The 20,565-nt window shown below is 44.3% G+C and overlaps 1 protein-coding gene across 6 annotated transcripts in view; it reads right to left on the bottom strand.

Moving 5' to 3' along the window:
• Positions 1 to 20,565, bottom strand: part of LOC140391769 (interleukin-1 receptor type 1-like) — a 103,767-nt gene that overhangs the window by 25,577 nt on the left and 57,625 nt on the right. For all 6 annotated transcript variants that reach the window (XM_072476625.1, XM_072476626.1, XM_072476629.1 and 3 more), the window contains 3 exons: positions 19,718 to 19,904; positions 3,583 to 3,754; positions 2,031 to 2,096 (listed from right to left, as the gene is read on the bottom strand). In XM_072476625.1, the coding sequence (XP_072332726.1) occupies positions 2,031 to 2,096; positions 3,583 to 3,754; positions 19,718 to 19,904 (425 nt within the window). The remainder of the gene's footprint in view (positions 1 to 2,030; positions 2,097 to 3,582; positions 3,755 to 19,717; positions 19,905 to 20,565) is intronic.

Genomic DNA, 20,565 nt, shown 5'->3' with positions numbered 1-20,565 from the left:
TCCTATCTCCTCTGACTCCACGCACAACTTCCCGCTACTGTCCTTGACTGGCCCTACTCTTACCCTAGTCATTCTTTTATTCCTAACATATCTATAGAAAGCTTCAGGGTTATCCTTGATCCTAACCGCCAAAGATTTCTCATGTCCCCTCCTGGCTCTTCTTAGCTCTCTCTTTAGGTCCTTTCTAGCTAACTTGCAACTCTCGAGCGCCCTAACTGAACCTTCATGTCTCATCTTTACATAAGCCTCCTTCTTCCTCTTGACAAGTGTTACGACTGCTTTTGTAAACCACAGTTCCCTCACTCGACCACTTCCTCCCTGCCTGACAGGTACGTACTTATGAAGGACACGCAGTAGCTGTTCCTTGAACAAGCTCCACATTTCCATTGTGCCCATCCCCTGCAGTTTTCCTCTCCATCCGATGCATCCCAAGTCTTACCTCATTGCATCATAATTGCCTTTCCCCCAGATATAACTCTTGCCCTGCGGTATATACCTATCCCTTTCCATCACTAAAGTAAACGTAATCGAATTGTGGTCACTATCACCAAAGTGCTCACCTACCTCCAAATCTAACACTTGTCCTGGTTCATTACCCAGTACCAAATCCAAAATGGCCTCGCCTCTCGTTGGCCTATCTACATACTGTGTCAGGAAACCCTCCTGCACACATTGGACAAAAACGGGCCCATCTAAAGTACTCGAACTATAATGTTTCCAGTCAATATTTGGAAAGTTAAAGTCCCCCATAACAACTACCCTGTTGCTTTCGCTTCTATCCAGAAGCATCTTTAAGTGTCACTTGACAACAGCTCCTCCACAAACCACCTTCAAGTTAGAGTGACCGCACCAGATTATGCAAATTCTCCCCGCAACAGCCAATCAGCAGCTCTGCTCTACTGCCCTCTGCTGGAGGGATCATCTGAAATATACACAATACAGTCCGAACAAGCTCCAGAATATTCAATAATAAAAGGATGTAAAAAGCTTACTAAAGCATGGTGACATCCTTATCAATCTCCTTTTACTAGCTAGTTTCATCTCTTATCTAGTCTGTCTGGGTTATTTCCTTTGACTGCACTGAGCAACTCATCATTCTCAATGATTGAAATCTCCATTTCAGATAACCTGATTCTTTCGCCTGAGTTAATCATCGTCCTTTCCACTCTATAATTCTCATTCCATATCAGTTCATCGACATCTATTTATAGTTGCCTCAATCTTGCTCATTGTCTCTCCACTCCTCATGTCTCCAACGTCATCATCATGGGTGACACGGTAACACATTGGTTAGCACTGTTGCTTCACAGCATAAGGGTCTCGGGTTTGAATCCCGTCTTGGGTCACTGTCTATGTGGAGTCTGCACGTTCCCCGTGTCTGCGTGGGTTTCCTCCGGGTGCTCCAGTTTCCTCCCACAAGTTCCGAAAGACGTGCTGTTAGGTAATTTGGATATTCTGAATTCTCCCTCAGTGCATCCGAACAGACGCCGGAGTGTGGCGATTAGGGGCTTTTCACAGTAACTTCATTGCAGTGTTAATGCAAGCCTACTTGTGACAATAAAGAATATTATTTTCTTGCATCTCTCACAGCAGCTTTACCCACCTTCCTTGCTATTTCGTTCTTCAGTTACCATGAAAACAAATTCTACATTGAATTCCATGGTGTTTAGAATGCAAAAAGCACTTAATAATCCATAAGAGAATTGAGCATGTCAAAGCAATTCTTCAACTTGGACTGAGAATGAAACATACCTGTGAAATTTAAGTCATATATTGCTACACAGCGACATAGGTTTCCTTAACAGGCTCGATGAAATAAGAACCATATGATGGCATCTGATACTATTTCCTCAAACATAAAATCATTTGCTACTAAACTTGAGGCCTGCTACAATTTATATCCAAAATAACTTTTCGAGCCAGGCTTTTCCAGGGAGTGGGATAAAGAGCATTTGGAAAGGAGCCAAACCAAATAATCAAAGTGCAGTAAAAACAGCCTTGCCTATTTCTCAGAACAAAAATAAACTTACCAGGTTTTATTTCGATTGTACCATTTTTTGGATGTAGAATCGTTGGGCCAACACTAGCCTTGCAGCCTGTGAAAATAAAAACCATTCTGTGAGCAAAATAATAAAGTGGGGCATTTTGGGAACACTATATTTGATTGACATTAAGCACATTGAAGAATGTCAAAAATGCAATTATGTTTTACAATTCTCTGTAGATATAAATGAGGGGTAAACCTGAGGATACTCCACCATGAATTATTACTTTATGCTATATTCAGCCTGTCAGAAAGGCACAAACTGGTGATGAGAAACTAATCTATTCCAGTAGGTGGTGGTATTGCTTTGTTAAACAACTATTTGTTGGAGTCAATCATTTAAGTACATTCTAATGGTTAAATACTTATACATGCATTCACCAGATATATTTTTTAATTATGCAATTAATCCTTTAAATTGTTAGGACCATCAGATGAATATTTAATTCTATGGAAAAGATAGTGTCTGCGCCAGCTGATAAACGAGCCAGCCAGCCTAATCCCACTTCCTCGTATTGGGCCGTAGCTCTGCAAGTTACAACACTTTGGTGCACATCCAGACACCTTTTAAATGAGTGAGTTGACCGAAATAATTTGCAATGCTAAGTTTAGAAAAAATGAAGTTTAAGGGTTTAATCTTTCAACTAGGAGGTACTAATTCTTGTTGTTTACAGTAACGTTTTGGCTGAAATTTTTTTTAAAAAGTATAACAAGTGTGAAGAATTTAAATGTGGTAGTGGAGAGTACAGTGTTTTTTTGTTACTATTAGAGGGTTTGTCATATTAGTGCATTTGACAGCCATGCAGAAGTGGTGTTATATAATCCATAATCTTTATTATTGTCACACGAAGGCTTATATTAACACTGCAATGAAGTTACTGTGAAAAGCCCCAAGTCGCCACACTCCAGCGTCTGTTCGGATACACTGAGGGAGAATTCAGAATGTGCAAATTACCTAACACACTTCTTTCGGGACTTGTGGGAAGAAACCGGAGCACCCGGAAGAAACCCACACATACACGGGGGGAACATGCAGACTCCGCAGAGTGTGTGACCCAAGCTAGAATTGAACCTGGGACCCTGGTGCTGTGAAGCAACAGTGCTAACCGCTGTGTTACCGTGCCATAACATATACGTGTTGTAACAATAGCAATTTGCTTTCTAAGGGCGGGTGGTTAACATTGCTGCCTCATGGCGCTGAGGAGCCAGGTTCGATCCTGGCCCCAGATCACTGTCCATATGGAGTTTACACATTTGCCTCGTGTCTGCATGGGTCTCACCCCCACAACCCAAAAGATGTGCAGGGTAGGTGAATTGGCCACATTAAATTGCCCCTTAATTGGAAAAATATTTTTTTTTTTTTAAATTTGCTTTCCATCAGAAAGCATTACAGTGATAGGCAAAAAAAACAACTTAATTTGAAAGTTTACAGCATGCATTTTGTTAACCAGCTATTGCAGTATAGAACTTTACACTCATAAATTTTACATAATTTTTCCAAAACAAACATATATTATCTTGTAACACAACAAAAGTACCTTTAACATCAAAGTCAATGGTTTTTGTTGTTCTATATTGTAAACCATTATGCACAAACCACAGTTCACACACATAGATCCCTGCATCTGATGGTTCCACATTTATTACTGTAAGTTGGTGGTCACCTTTATGGTAGATATATTTTCTTCCATTCGTAACAGGCTCACAATTCTGAAAAAATACAGCAAACACAATTACAAGCAAATCCCGTTTTTACATAATACCAATTTACCAGAAATCCTCATTTTCCGGACAGGTTTGCAAACTTGTAATGGAATGTGGCTGTTCATCTCCTTTCCGTAGTGGGTCAATTTATATTGGCTGAAACGTTCAAGTTACAGTCTAAAACCTACTTTCGTACTTTAAAAATAATTGAGAGGCTGTCAGCTTTGCTGTTGAATTTACTATAGGAGCATTTGCTTGGCTAAAATGATTAAAGTGTTGATATTTTATAGATGGTATTGTTCTGTAGGAAATGGCTTTTACAAGAAGAATGCAACTTCAATCTGGCAAATTTAGGAAACTGGCATTCGCTTCCCCATTGCTTTTACCTCTTCCGCTAAATCCTTCCTGACGCAACACCCACCAAATCACCTACTACCGCCCCACTCCATAACACACTCGAAGATATCAGTTTCCTCCGAAAGGATAAATTTATTAATATTCCAGCCCTCACATGGTTTACAGGCATGAGCTGCTTCTCTGGACTAAAGCCATCCCACATTTCACCATCCTTCCTGTCCAAACTGCCCCCATACAGAATTACTCTCATCACATCCGATTCTCCCCCAACTACTATGGCATTTTTGCTCCCTCAAACATCTCACCATTTCTAATTTAATTATCAATTGTTTATCATCCTTACAATAGAAATCCTTGCCCAAAACAGCATTCGGACTGTATGCATTGAGCAACTCCTCCGCTTCTTATTTCCGCACCTTCAGCCCTTTCCTTCGAATTCACACTTCATATAAACTAATAGGCATCCTCGAATGAAATTTCCTGTGGCTAGTCAGTCCTGCAGTACAGCCTCCACGTATTGCTGGCAGGGTTAATTAGGCTGAAGCGTTCCCCCACGGAAACACAATGGGCGCGATTCTCCACTCCCGCGCCGGTTGGGAGAATCGCCTGGGCCGCCAAAATTTCCCGGGACGCCGGTCCGACGCCCTCCCGCGATTCTCCCAAGCGGCAGAAACGGCTCGGTCAAGTTTCGCGGGCCGCAGGCCGGATTATCGCCGGAGACACCCAAAATGGCGATTCTCCAGCACCCCCGCTATTCTCAGACCCGGATGGGCCGAGCGGCCAGGTCAAAACGGCGGGTTCCCCACGGCGCCGTCCACACATGGTCGCTGCCGTCGTGAGCGGCGCCTGAACGCTGGGGTGGCGGCCTGCGGGAGGGAGAGGGGGGATCCTGCACCGGGGGGTACCTCAAATGTGGGGTGGCCCGCGATCGGTGCCCACCGATTGTCAGGCCGTCCTCTCTGAAGGAGGACCTCCTTCCTTCTGCGGCCCCGCAAGATCTGTCAGACAGCGTCTTGCAAGACGGACTTAGAGAGGACGGCAACCGCGCATGCGCGGATGACGCCCGTGATGCGGCGCCGGCCGCGTCATCTATGCGGTGCCGCCTTTACGCGGGCGACAAGGCCTGGCGCGTATAGATGACGCGGCCCCGATCCTGGCCCATTGTCAGGGCCTGTATCGGTCGGGATCGGGGCCGTTTCGCGCCATCGTGAACCTCGACGGCGTTCACGACGGCGCGGCCACTTCGGCGCGGGAGTGGAGAATCCCGCCCAATATGTTTGAAGGAAATTATTTTTTATTGAATGAACTGGGCCCTGACCTACTTTGTAAAAACGGGATTTACCTGTACTATTCTACTATCGCGGCTCCCCTAGCCCAGATCGTTTGCGCTGACAAAACCAGTGTCAGAAAATGGTAGACCAAAATGTGCACCCAACGTTGGCTGATCCCAGGTCAACTTGAAATCCCTTTCACTAGATGTTTGCTATTGTTAGGGCAGATATTTCTGCATTTAAAAGAGGTGATTTAATTGAGGCATACAAGATGATCAGAGGATTGGATAGGGTGGACAGACAGTGAGAGCCTTTTTCCTCTAGATGTCTAGCACAAAGGGACATAGCTTTAAATTGAGGGGAGATAGATATAAGACAGATGTCAGAGGTAGGTTCTTTACTCAGAGAGTAGTAAGGGCGTGGAATGCCCTGCCTGCAACAGTAGTGGACTCGCCAACACGAAGGGCATTCAAATGGTCACTGGATAGACATATGGACGATAAGGGAATAGTGTAGATGGGCTTTAGAGTGGTTTCACAGGTCGGCGCAACATCGAGGGCCGAAGGGCCTGTACTGCGCTGTAATGTTCTATGTTCTAACGTGCCAGAAATTGTAAATTGCACTTGCCTCAGCCGAAGACTATAACAGCACATTTAGAGTAATGAAACATCCCACAGCACTTCAGAGCAGCATTACAGAACAAAGCATGACACCGAATCACTTGAGATATTTGGCGTGATCCAACGCCCGCACTGCACCTGACTAAAAATGGAGCCCCAATCTCTTCTTGCACTGGCGAGCGGAGCTCCTCAGTGCAGGAAATGAAGGTAAGTGCAGCCTCGGTGGGGCCTTCTTCGCTGAGGTCCAAAAAAAGAACAGAGTCTCGTTTAATAGCATGGTCTTATCAGTGCTGCAAACACTGGGAAACACCCTGCTAAACGTGCCATTAGGTTGTGACCAAAAGTTAACTTTTAGAAATGTTACGAAGGAGGAAAATGATTTGGAAATGCAGAGAAGAGAGAATTTCAAAGCTTAGAACCTGCAGGCACAGCTACCAATGTTGGAGTAATTATAATTGGGAATGCACAAGAGACCAGAATTAGATGAGTGCAGAGAGTTCCAGGCCATGTATTGGTTTGAACAGAGGGATGAATATTTTTCAAGTCAAGATCTTGCTTGACCAGGAGCAAATGACAGCCAATGTCCAATGAAGAGAGATTAGAGTTTCAAAGAATAGGAGCTGATTACATTCAAACTTATAAAATGCTTAAAGGGAGAGAGACAGAATAGATGCAGTGTAATTGGCTACTAAGTATGTTAAGAAATGTGGGGTTGGCGTGAGAAGGTGGAGCCAAAGGGTTTAGCTCCTGCTCCAATTGCTTGGATGTTTGTGTTCAATGGAGCAACAACATTTCTTCAAAGTGATACAGAGAGCAAAGAACTTCAATTTACACATTCAAATAGTGTGTTGTCTCTTTTGATTAGGAGCACTGATTACTTGTTAAAGGCCCTCTTCAAAATTGGACAGGGCCAGATGTTGACTGAAGGGGGGACAGCAAATAGTGCATCGTGGTTTTTGTCCTGCTTCCACCAGTGTCCCCTCAAACAGGGACAAAATTAGGCCCAATTTTGTTTCCGTATCTGGTAGAAACCTGCGCTGTAATTTAATGGGCCATACATTGGAAACATAGCAAAAAAAGATTGAAGAACAGCATATGATTTCCCTTCCACATCTAAATCATCCACTGCCAATACTCACTATGTGTTCACATATGGGAAATGGGGCAGCACGGTGGCTCAGTGGATTAGCACTGCCGCCTCACGGTGCCGAGGTCACAGGTTCGATCCCGGCTCTGGGTCACTGTCCGTGTGGAGTCTGCACGTTCTCCCCGTGTGTGCGTGGGTTTCCTCCGGGTGCTCCGGTTTCCTCCCACAGTCCAAAGATGTGCAGGTTAGGTGGATTGGCCATGCTAAATTGCCCTTAGTGTCTAAAAATTGTCCTTCGTGTTGGGTGGGGTTACTGGGTTATGGGGATAGGGTGGAGGTGTTGACCTTGGGTAGGGTGCTCTTTCAAAGAGCCGGTGCAGACTCGATGGGCTGAATGGCCTCCTTCTGCACTGTAAATTCTATGATTCTATGTGCAGGCTAGGTGGATTGGCCACGCTAAATCACCCCTTAATTGGAAAAAATTAATTGGGTCCTCTAAATTTTTTTTTTAAAAAACATATGGGATATGAGTTTTTGGGGATGGTCCCAAAGTTCTGCAAGGACCCAGACTCCAGTTTAACTTTAATCGGAAAGAAAACAAGCAGAGCAAGAATTGCACTTTAAATTGCTTAAATGAGCAAATCTTTAACCATCATTTTCTGTATCAATGCCTCAAAGTTGAGCTCTCAGAATGTTACCAGGAAATTTGGTTACTGCCATATATGGTGTGGTGCTTTTCAAGCTTTAGGCCATTTCTGCCAACTTTCCAAAGTTGTCAAGTTGCACAACACACAAAACATACCAAACACAGCATATGCAGATAAAGTTATTTCAGCTACATCTTTTTAATGCCCACTAAATAGCAAATTTGTAATTCATTATCTATACCATATCGATAACATTATCTATAACACGAGTTTGGAATTTCCAGCCAGGATTGGGGACGTTCACCTGCACAACTGTGACTGACCTTCATGTCCCAGGGTTGCTTTCTTTTTAGCATCAGAAAACAGTATGAGCAGAACTAATAGCCTCAGTGCACACCACAAAAAACATTTTAAAATTGAAAAATTATTCCCTTCTGTTCGAGACATATGCAGCAATTATTACAGGACCATTTTTATTTGCACCATCTTTTTCATCTCTGTTTTGAATGCTAGCATTAAACAAATAGCATTGATGTCCAATATTTCATCAAGGTAAAGAAAAAGGAATGCGATCAAGGCTGCTTCCCTATATTTTTTTCCATTTGCTTGTGCCGGCCAACTATACAGGGCTGGATTCTCCGTCCCGCCGCGCCAGATTTCTGGTTCAGCACGCCGGCAGGATGCTCCGTTTCACCAGCTGGTCAATGGGATTTCCTATTGTGGGGCAGCCCCTTGCCGTCGGGAAACCCCCGGGGGGCTGCCGGCAAAATGGAATATCCCGACAACGGAGAATCTAGCCTAAGGGCTTTCTCCCTGGGAAAATGGCAGCACAAGGCTAAGCTAGTTTCTAGACCCAATTTTTTTGGTGTGTCTTTCGAGCAGCTCTTATGGAACACTTCTTCTGTTTTTCATTCAGGAGAAGTGAACAATGCTAGCAAGGCCAACATTTATTGCCCCTTCCTAATTACCATTGAGAAGGTGGTAGTGAGTTTCCTTCTTGAACCTCTATAGTCCACCTAAGGCTCCAGGATTTTGACCCAATGACTGCGAAGGAATGCTGATGGCCGGCCGACATTTCTGTGTTGATTCCTGCAACCGTTAAAATGGCAGACGGGACTTGGATTTGGAAGTCCTGCCCCCATTTGAACTAGGAGTCCTAGTTCATGATTCGCTTAAGGTTAACATGTTCGATCAGTCAGCAGTTAGGAAGTGTTATGGGCCAGGGTTTAGAGAACCCCAAAGTGTATCATGGAGTTCACCTGACCCACAGCTTTTAATAGATTGTGGTATGGGGAGCACACAGCCCACTCTACAGGTGTGGTACAGCAGAAATGGAAAAGTATTTTTTAAAGCAAAACAATGTTTATTCTATGAACTCAAGTTAACCTTTTTAAAACATAGTGAACATCTTAGCAACCATTAATTCAAATACTACCCCCAAAGAATACAACACTAAGTAATCCTTACTTTCCTTTTAACATTCATAAGACTTAAAAAAAACCTTTAAAACAGAAGCACATCTGGTTTAAATTCACTACTGAGAACAGTTATCACTCTGAATTCTCCAAATGATCACGAGATAGTCTTTATATGACAGAGAGAACAACAGTACACCTGCTATAAAAGCAAATTACTGCGGATGCTGGAATCTGAAACGAAAGAGAAAATGCTGGAAAATCTCAGCAAGTTTGGCAGCATCTGTAGGGAGAGAAAAGAGCTAGCAAAACACTGAAACAAAACCAAAAAAAACCAGACACACTTAAGCTTTTCTCAAAGTGAAACTAAAAAGCAGAGCCAGAGCTCAGCTCCACCCACACTCTGACATCACTGTAGTAACATGAGCAGACAAACATTTCTTCAAGTGACATTCTCATGACAAAGGCAAATGCAATGTTTGCATTCATGATGAGAGGGCTAGAATACAAGAGCAGAGATGTACTTCTGAGGCTGCATAAGGCTCTGGTCAGACCCGATTTGGAGTATTGTGAGCAGTTTTGGGCCTCGTGATGAGCTGGCCTTGGAAAGGGTCCAGAGGTGGTTCACAAGACTGATCCCTGGAATGAAGAGCTTGTCGCATGAGGAACGGTTGAGGACATTGGGTCTGTACTCGTTGGAGTTTAGAAGGACGAGGGGGGATTTTATTGAAACTTGCAGGACAGTGACAGTGACCACAACTCCTTGATCTTTACCATAGTCATGGAGAGGGATAGGAACAGAGAGTATGGGAAGGTATTTAATTAGGGGGATGGGAAATTATAATGCTATTAGACAGGAGCTGAGGAGCATAAAGTGGGAACAGTTGTTCTTGGGGAAATGCACAACAGTAATGTGGGGGCTGTTTAAGGAGCACTTGCTGCGAGTGCTAGATAGTTTTGTCCCACTAAGACGAGGAAGGAATGGTGAAGGTGAAGGAGCCTTGGATGACAAGAGAAGTGGAGCTTCGAGTCAAGAGGAAGAAAGAAGCTAATGTACGGTTGAGGAAGCAAGGATCTGGCATGGCTCTAGAGGGTTACAAGGTAGCCAGGAAGGAACTCAAAAATGGACTTAGGAGAGCTAGAAGAGGGCATGAAAAAGCCCTGGTGGGAAGGATTAGGGAAACCCCAAGGTGTACTATACTTACGTGAGAAATAAGAGGATGATCAGAGTGAGAGTAGGGCCGATCAGGGATAGTGGAGGGAACTTGTGCCTAGAGTCTGAGGAGATAGGGGAGGCCCTAAATGAATATTTTGCTTCAGTATTCACGAGAGAGAGGGACCTTGTTGCACAGGAGAACAGTGTGAACCAGGTTAATAGACTTGAACAGGTTGATATTAAGAAGGAGGATGTACTGGAAATTTTGAAGAACATCAGGATAGATAAGTCCCCTGGGCCTGATGAGGTATACCCAAGGTTACTACGGGAAGCGAGGGAGGAGATTGCTGCGCCGTTGGCTATGATCTTTGCGTCCTCACTCTCCACTGGAGTAGGTCCGGATGATTGGAGGGAGGTGAATGTTGTTGTTCCCTTGTTCAAGAAAGGGAATAGGGAAATCCCTGGGAATTACAGACCAGTCAGTCTTACATCGGAGGTGAGCAAAATATTGGAAAGAATTCTGAGAGATAGGATTTATGATTATTTAGAAAAACATAGTTTGATTAAAGATTGTCAGCATGGCTTTGTGAGGGGCAGGACATGCCTCACAAGCCTCATCAAATTCTTTTGAGGATGTGACAAGACACATTGATGAAGGTCGGGCAGTGGATGTGGTGTGTATGGATTTCAGTAAGGCACTTGATAAGGTTCCCCATGGTAGGCTCATTCAGAAAGTTAGGGGGCTTGGGATACAGGGAAATTTGGCTGCCTGGATACAGAATTGGCTGGCCGAAAGAAGACAGCGAGTGATAGTGGATGGAAAATATTCCGCCTGGAGATCGGTGACCAGTGGTGTCCTGCAGGGATCTGTTCTGGGACCTCTGCTCTTTGTGGTTTTTATATATGACTTGGATGATGAAGTGAAAGGGTGGGTAAGTAAGTTTGCCGGTGACACGAAGGTTGGTGGAGTTATAGTGTCGAGGGCTGTTGCAGGTTACAACAGGACATTAACAGGATGCAGAGCTGGGCTGAGAAGTGGCAGATGGAGTTCAACCTAGATAAATGTGAAGTGATTCATTTTGGAAGGTCGAATTTGAATGCTGAATACAGGGTTAAAGGCAGGATTCTTGGAAGTGTGGAGGAACAGAGGGATCTTGGGGTCCACGTACATATATTCCTCAAAGTTGCCACCCAGGTTGATAGGGTTGTTAAGAAGGTGTATGGTGTGTTGGCTTTCATTAACAGGGGGAGTGACTTTAAGAGCTGTGAGGTTTTGCTGCAGCTTTATAAAACCCTGGTTAGACCACACTTGGAATATGGTGTGCAGTTCTGGTTGCCTCATTATAGGAAGGATGTGGATGTTTTGGAGAGGGTGTGGTGCAGATTTATCAGGATGCTGCCTGGACTGGAAGGCATGTCTTATGAAGAAAGGTTGAGGGAGCTAGGTCTTTTCTCACTGGAGCGAAGAAGGAAGAGAGGTGACTTAATAGAGGTGTACAAGGTGATGAGAGGCATGGGTAGAGTCAGAGACTCTAGCCAGAGACTTTTCCCCAGCGGATATGGCTGTCACGAGGGGACATAATTTTAAGGTGATTGGAAGAAGGTATAGGGGAGATGTCAGAGGTAGATTCTTTACACAGAGTGGTGGGTGCTTGCAATGCACTGCGCATGCGCGGATGACGCCCGTGATGCGGCGCCGGCCGCGTCATCTATGCGGTGCCGCCTTTACGCGGGCGACAAGGCCTGGCGCGTATAGATGACGCGGCCCCGATCCTGGCCCATTGTCAGGGCCTGTATCGGTCGGGATCGGGGCCGTTTCGCGCCATCGTGAACCTCGACGGCGTTCACGACGGCGCGGCCACTTCGGCGCGGGAGTGGAGAATCCCGCCCAATATGTTTGAAGGAAATTATTTTTTATTGAATGAACTGGGCCCTGACCTACTTTGTAAAAACGGGATTTACCTGTACTATTCTACTATCGCGGCTCCCCTAGCCCAGATCGTTTGCGCTGACAAAACCAGTGTCAGAAAATGGTAGACCAAAATGTGCACCCAACGTTGGCTGATCCCAGGTCAACTTGAAATCCCTTTCACTAGATGTTTGCTATTGTTAGGGCAGATATTTCTGCATTTAAAAGAGGTGATTTAATTGAGGCATACAAGATGATCAGAGGATTGGATAGGGTGGACAGACAGTGAGAGCCTTTTTCCTCTAGATGTCTAGCACAAAGGGACATAGCTTTAAATTGAGGGGAGATAGATATAAGACAGATGTCAGAGGTAGGTTCTTTACTCAGAGAGTAGTAAGGGCGTGGAATGCCCTGCCTGCAACAGTAGTGGACTCGCCAACACGAAGGGCATTCAAATGGTCACTGGATAGACATATGGACGATAAGGGAATAGTGTAGATGGGCTTTAGAGTGGTTTCACAGGTCGGCGCAACATCGAGGGCCGAAGGGCCTGTACTGCGCTGTAATGTTCTATGTTCTAACGTGCCAGAAATTGTAAATTGCACTTGCCTCAGCCGAAGACTATAACAGCACATTTAGAGTAATGAAACATCCCACAGCACTTCAGAGCAGCATTACAGAACAAAGCATGACACCGAATCACTTGAGATATTTGGCGTGATCCAACGCCCGCACTGCACCTGACTAAAAATGGAGCCCCAATCTCTTCTTGCACTGGCGAGCGGAGCTCCTCAGTGCAGGAAATGAAGGTAAGTGCAGCCTCGGTGGGGCCTTCTTCGCTGAGGTCCAAAAAAAGAACAGAGTCTCGTTTAATAGCATGGTCTTATCAGTGCTGCAAACACTGGGAAACACCCTGCTAAACGTGCCATTAGGTTGTGACCAAAAGTTAACTTTTAGAAATGTTACGAAGGAGGAAAATGATTTGGAAATGCAGAGAAGAGAGAATTTCAAAGCTTAGAACCTGCAGGCACAGCTACCAATGTTGGAGTAATTATAATTGGGAATGCACAAGAGACCAGAATTAGATGAGTGCAGAGAGTTCCAGGCCATGTATTGGTTTGAACAGAGGGATGAATATTTTTCAAGTCAAGATCTTGCTTGACCAGGAGCAAATGACAGCCAATGTCCAATGAAGAGAGATTAGAGTTTCAAAGAATAGGAGCTGATTACATTCAAACTTATAAAATGCTTAAAGGGAGAGAGACAGAATAGATGCAGTGTAATTGGCTACTAAGTATGTTAAGAAATGTGGGGTTGGCGTGAGAAGGTGGAGCCAAAGGGTTTAGCTCCTGCTCCAATTGCTTGGATGTTTGTGTTCAATGGAGCAACAACATTTCTTCAAAGTGATACAGAGAGCAAAGAACTTCAATTTACACATTCAAATAGTGTGTTGTCTCTTTTGATTAGGAGCACTGATTACTTGTTAAAGGCCCTCTTCAAAATTGGACAGGGCCAGATGTTGACTGAAGGGGGGACAGCAAATAGTGCATCGTGGTTTTTGTCCTGCTTCCACCAGTGTCCCCTCAAACAGGGACAAAATTAGGCCCAATTTTGTTTCCGTATCTGGTAGAAACCTGCGCTGTAATTTAATGGGCCATACATTGGAAACATAGCAAAAAAAGATTGAAGAACAGCATATGATTTCCCTTCCACATCTAAATCATCCACTGCCAATACTCACTATGTGTTCACATATGGGAAATGGGGCAGCACGGTGGCTCAGTGGATTAGCACTGCCGCCTCACGGTGCCGAGGTCACAGGTTCGATCCCGGCTCTGGGTCACTGTCCGTGTGGAGTCTGCACGTTCTCCCCGTGTGTGCGTGGGTTTCCTCCGGGTGCTCCGGTTTCCTCCCACAGTCCAAAGATGTGCAGGTTAGGTGGATTGGCCATGCTAAATTGCCCTTAGTGTCTAAAAATTGTCCTTCGTGTTGGGTGGGGTTACTGGGTTATGGGGATAGGGTGGAGGTGTTGACCTTGGGTAGGGTGCTCTTTCAAAGAGCCGGTGCAGACTCGATGGGCTGAATGGCCTCCTTCTGCACTGTAAATTCTATGATTCTATGTGCAGGCTAGGTGGATTGGCCACGCTAAATCACCCCTTAATTGGAAAAAATTAATTGGGTCCTCTAAATTTTTTTTTAAAAAAACATATGGGATATGAGTTTTTGGGGATGGTCCCAAAGTTCTGCAAGGACCCAGACTCCAGTTTAACTTTAATCGGAAAGAAAACAAGCAGAGCAAGAATTGCACTTTAAATTGCTTAAATGAGCAAATCTTTAACCATCATTTTCTGTATCAATGCCTCAAAGTTGAGCTCTCAGAATGTTACCAGGAAATTTGGTTACTGCCATATATGGTGTGGTGCTTTTCAAGCTTTAGGCCATTTCTGCCAACTTTCCAAAGTTGTCAAGTTGCACAACACACAAAACATACCAAACACAGCATATGCAGATAAAGTTATTTCAGCTACATCTTTTTAATGCCCACTAAATAGCAAATTTGTAATTCATTATCTATACCATATCGATAACATTATCTATAACACGAGTTTGGAATTTCCAGCCAGGATTGGGGACGTTCACCTGCACAACTGTGACTGACCTTCATGTCCCAGGGTTGCTTTCTTTTTAGCATCAGAAAACAGTATGAGCAGAACTAATAGCCTCAGTGCACACCACAAAAAACATTTTAAAATTGAAAAATTATTCCCTTCTGTTCGAGACATATGCAGCAATTATTACAGGACCATTTTTATTTGCACCATCTTTTTCATCTCTGTTTTGAATGCTAGCATTAAACAAATAGCATTGATGTCCAATATTTCATCAAGGTAAAGAAAAAGGAATGCGATCAAGGCTGCTTCCCTATATTTTTTTCCATTTGCTTGTGCCGGCCAACTATACAGGGCTGGATTCTCCGTCCCGCCGCGCCAGATTTCTGGTTCAGCACGCCGGCAGGATGCTCCGTTTCACCAGCTGGTCAATGGGATTTCCTATTGTGGGGCAGCCCCTTGCCGTCGGGAAACCCCCGGGGGGCTGCCGGCAAAATGGAATATCCCGACAACGGAGAATCTAGCCTAAGGGCTTTCTCCCTGGGAAAATGGCAGCACAAGGCTAAGCTAGTTTCTAGACCCAATTTTTTTGGTGTGTCTTTCGAGCAGCTCTTATGGAACACTTCTTCTGTTTTTCATTCAGGAGAAGTGAACAATGCTAGCAAGGCCAACATTTATTGCCCCTTCCTAATTACCATTGAGAAGGTGGTAGTGAGTTTCCTTCTTGAACCTCTATAGTCCACCTAAGGCTCCAGGATTTTGACCCAATGACTGCGAAGGAATGCTGATGGCCGGCCGACATTTCTGTGTTGATTCCTGCAACCGTTAAAATGGCAGACGGGACTTGGATTTGGAAGTCCTGCCCCCATTTGAACTAGGAGTCCTAGTTCATGATTCGCTTAAGGTTAACATGTTCGATCAGTCAGCAGTTAGGAAGTGTTATGGGCCAGGGTTTAGAGAACCCCAAAGTGTATCATGGAGTTCACCTGACCCACAGCTTTTAATAGATTGTGGTATGGGGAGCACACAGCCCACTCTACAGGTGTGGTACAGCAGAAATGGAAAAGTATTTTTTAAAGCAAAACAATGTTTATTCTATGAACTCAAGTTAACCTTTTTAAAACATAGTGAACATCTTAGCAACCATTAATTCAAATACTACCCCCAAAGAATACAACACTAAGTAATCCTTACTTTCCTTTTAACATTCATAAGACTTAAAAAAAACCTTTAAAACAGAAGCACATCTGGTTTAAATTCACTACTGAGAACAGTTATCACTCTGAATTCTCCAAATGATCACGAGATAGTCTTTATATGACAGAGAGAACAACAGTACACCTGCTATAAAAGCAAATTACTGCGGATGCTGGAATCTGAAACGAAAGAGAAAATGCTGGAAAATCTCAGCAAGTTTGGCAGCATCTGTAGGGAGAGAAAAGAGCTAGCAAAACACTGAAACAAAACCAAAAAAAACCAGACACACTTAAGCTTTTCTCAAAGTGAAACTAAAAAGCAGAGCCAGAGCTCAGCTCCACCCACACTCTGACATCACTGTAGTAACATGAGCAGACAAACATTTCTTCAAGTGACATTCTCATGACAAAGGCAAATGCAATGTTTGCATTCATGATGAGAGGGCTAGAATACAAGAGCAGAGATGTACTTCTGAGGCTGCATAAGGCTCTGGTCAGACCCGATTTGGAGTATTGTGAGCAGTTTTGGGCCTCGTGATGAGCTGGCCTTGGAAAGGGTCCAGAGGTGGTTCACAAGACTGATCCCTGGAATGAAGAGCTTGTCGCATGAGGAACGGTTGAGGACATTGGGTCTGTACTCGTTGGAGTTTAGAAGGACGAGGGGGGATTTTATTGAAACTTGCAGGACAGTGACAGTGACCACAACTCCTTGATCTTTACCATAGTCATGGAGAGGGATAGGAACAGAGAGTATGGGAAGGTATTTAATTAGGGGGATGGGAAATTATAATGCTATTAGACAGGAGCTGAGGAGCATAAAGTGGGAACAGTTGTTCTTGGGGAAATGCACAACAGTAATGTGGGGGCTGTTTAAGGAGCACTTGCTGCGAGTGCTAGATAGTTTTGTCCCACTAAGACGAGGAAGGAATGGTGAAGGTGAAGGAGCCTTGGATGACAAGAGAAGTGGAGCTTCGAGTCAAGAGGAAGAAAGAAGCTAATGTACGGTTGAGGAAGCAAGGATCTGGCATGGCTCTAGAGGGTTACAAGGTAGCCAGGAAGGAACTCAAAAATGGACTTAGGAGAGCTAGAAGAGGGCATGAAAAAGCCCTGGTGGGAAGGATTAGGGAAACCCCAAGGTGTACTATACTTACGTGAGAAATAAGAGGATGATCAGAGTGAGAGTAGGGCCGATCAGGGATAGTGGAGGGAACTTGTGCCTAGAGTCTGAGGAGATAGGGGAGGCCCTAAATGAATATTTTGCTTCAGTATTCACGAGAGAGAGGGACCTTGTTGCACAGGAGAACAGTGTGAACCAGGTTAATAGACTTGAACAGGTTGATATTAAGAAGGAGGATGTACTGGAAATTTTGAAGAACATCAGGATAGATAAGTCCCCTGGGCCTGATGAGGTATACCCAAGGTTACTACGGGAAGCGAGGGAGGAGATTGCTGCGCCGTTGGCTATGATCTTTGCGTCCTCACTCTCCACTGGAGTAGGTCCGGATGATTGGAGGGAGGTGAATGTTGTTGTTCCCTTGTTCAAGAAAGGGAATAGGGAAATCCCTGGGAATTACAGACCAGTCAGTCTTACATCGGAGGTGAGCAAAATATTGGAAAGAATTCTGAGAGATAGGATTTATGATTATTTAGAAAAACATAGTTTGATTAAAGATTGTCAGCATGGCTTTGTGAGGGGCAGGACATGCCTCACAAGCCTCATCAAATTCTTTTGAGGATGTGACAAGACACATTGATGAAGGTCGGGCAGTGGATGTGGTGTGTATGGATTTCAGTAAGGCACTTGATAAGGTTCCCCATGGTAGGCTCATTCAGAAAGTTAGGGGGCTTGGGATACAGGGAAATTTGGCTGCCTGGATACAGAATTGGCTGGCCGAAAGAAGACAGCGAGTGATAGTGGATGGAAAATATTCCGCCTGGAGATCGGTGACCAGTGGTGTCCTGCAGGGATCTGTTCTGGGACCTCTGCTCTTTGTGGTTTTTATATATGACTTGGATGATGAAGTGAAAGGGTGGGTAAGTAAGTTTGCCGGTGACACGAAGGTTGGTGGAGTTATAGTGTCGAGGGCTGTTGCAGGTTACAACAGGACATTAACAGGATGCAGAGCTGGGCTGAGAAGTGGCAGATGGAGTTCAACCTAGATAAATGTGAAGTGATTCATTTTGGAAGGTCGAATTTGAATGCTGAATACAGGGTTAAAGGCAGGATTCTTGGAAGTGTGGAGGAACAGAGGGATCTTGGGGTCCACGTACATATATTCCTCAAAGTTGCCACCCAGGTTGATAGGGTTGTTAAGAAGGTGTATGGTGTGTTGGCTTTCATTAACAGGGGGAGTGACTTTAAGAGCTGTGAGGTTTTGCTGCAGCTTTATAAAACCCTGGTTAGACCACACTTGGAATATGGTGTGCAGTTCTGGTTGCCTCATTATAGGAAGGATGTGGATGTTTTGGAGAGGGTGTGGTGCAGATTTATCAGGATGCTGCCTGGACTGGAAGGCATGTCTTATGAAGAAAGGTTGAGGGAGCTAGGTCTTTTCTCACTGGAGCGAAGAAGGAAGAGAGGTGACTTAATAGAGGTGTACAAGGTGATGAGAGGCATGGGTAGAGTCAGAGACTCTAGCCAGAGACTTTTCCCCAGCGGATATGGCTGTCACGAGGGGACATAATTTTAAGGTGATTGGAAGAAGGTATAGGGGAGATGTCAGAGGTAGATTCTTTACACAGAGTGGTGGGTGCTTGCAATGCACTGCCAGCAGAGGTGATGGAGTCAAAGTCATTCGGGTCATTTAAGCGACTTAGACAGGCACATGGCAGCAGTAAATTGAAGGGGTGTAAGTTACGTTGATCTTAGATTCGGATAAATGGTCGGCATAGCATTGTGGGCCGAAGGACCTGTGCTGTTCTATGTTCTATGATACTGCGAGGCCTGGATAGAGTGGACGTGGAGAGAATGTTTCCACTGGTACGAAAAACTAGCGACCAAGGCCACAGCCTCAGACTGAAGGGACATTGCTTTAAAACTGAGACAAGGAGGAATTACTTCAGACAAAGGGTGGTGAATCCGTGCAACTCAGTGCCATAGAAGGTTGTGGAGGCCAAATCATTGTCTTTAAGACAGAGATATAGGTTCTTGATTAATAAGGGTATCAGGGGTTATGGAGGGAAGGTAGAAGAATGGGGATGAGAAAAGTATCAGCCATGATTGAATGGTGGAGCAGACTCGATGGGCCGAATTCTGCTCCTATGTCTTATGGTCTTATTTCCAATTTTCGCTAGTGGGGGGAAGGGAGCAGGCCATGACTCTCAAATTATGGAAACTCAAACTCAGCAAGGCCATTTGAACTCAGAACTGAGGAATATAAAGGGTCATTGGGAGGGGGTGGAGGCCATAGGTTGTTATGGAGTGTTTGAGCTGCCATTGGGGGTGGATGGGGAGCATGGATGGGCATGAGTTAATATGTATGGGCATAGGGAGTGAATGGGGCTGCCGGGGGGGGTGATGGAATATGATCAGGTGAGGCAGAGGGTCTAAGTCTAATATTTAACAAAACAACTGGGACAAAGTCCCAAAATTAATTATTTTAGGTGACACAGTAACTTCCAGCAGTAAACTGGTTCATTACATACATACATAAAATATATAAATTTATATTTTACATATACAGACATTAAACTATTCCTTACCTTGTACCAATGTAGTTCTAATTCTTCATTTGGGGTCACATAGTCATCAATATCTGGACAAGAAATCTTTTTAGAAGTCCTAACATATGAAGAAGACCCATAGAAAAATCTATTTTGGTTGCATGAAGGACTAGTAGAGTTAGTAACTGTTAATAAAACAGCATATTTTTCACAAGATGTTGGATACCTGCATGTAAAAAGAGTTGGAATGATTTTAATACATAATTGCTGACCAAAAATGTTTATTACTCAAATATTGAAATGAGAAAACATTTAAATTCGTCATTTATTCTTCAACAAGAAACTCTCCAGGGGGAATTGATAAAACACCATCATGTTCTCTGGCAGTTCAAGTTCTGGAATGCCAAGTACCAATCCTGCATTTTTGCAAGGATCACCTCGCCTGTTCCTGCGAACGTGATCTTCCCAATCAGCCTGGACATACTTGGCTTTTCCCAGGCTGGAGCTAGAGAGGTTTGTAATATCTTGCAGCTTGACATCTGCTATTGGGTAAGGGAGGCCATTGAGGGCCTCTATTCGAAGGGAGCCGACTACATCACATTCTCTGAAACAAACAGTTGAAGCAAGATTCCAGAATCTCCCATGGTGATACTCACTGCATGGAAGTCACTTTGCGTTTGTCGCAATCCTTCTGTACAATGGAACAAAAGGGATTGGATTCCCTCAATGCTCAGCTGGTATTTAGCTGTAGTCAGTGAATCAAGCAGGTCAATGCCCAGTATTCTGCAACAGTCATAATGGACCTTGTTCTGTGGCAGTCCTCAATGCAATAACATTGGAGTCATCATGGCATACTGAAAAGTAGCTACTGGTAGCAATAGCTATCT

This window comes from Scyliorhinus torazame, chromosome 15 (assembly GCF_047496885.1).
Source record: "Scyliorhinus torazame isolate Kashiwa2021f chromosome 15, sScyTor2.1, whole genome shotgun sequence".
In the NCBI taxonomy this organism is placed as follows: domain Eukaryota; kingdom Metazoa; phylum Chordata; class Chondrichthyes; order Carcharhiniformes; family Scyliorhinidae; genus Scyliorhinus; species Scyliorhinus torazame.
The sequence above is the reverse complement of the archived record's forward strand: the minus strand, read 5'-3'. Positions and strand labels throughout refer to the sequence as shown.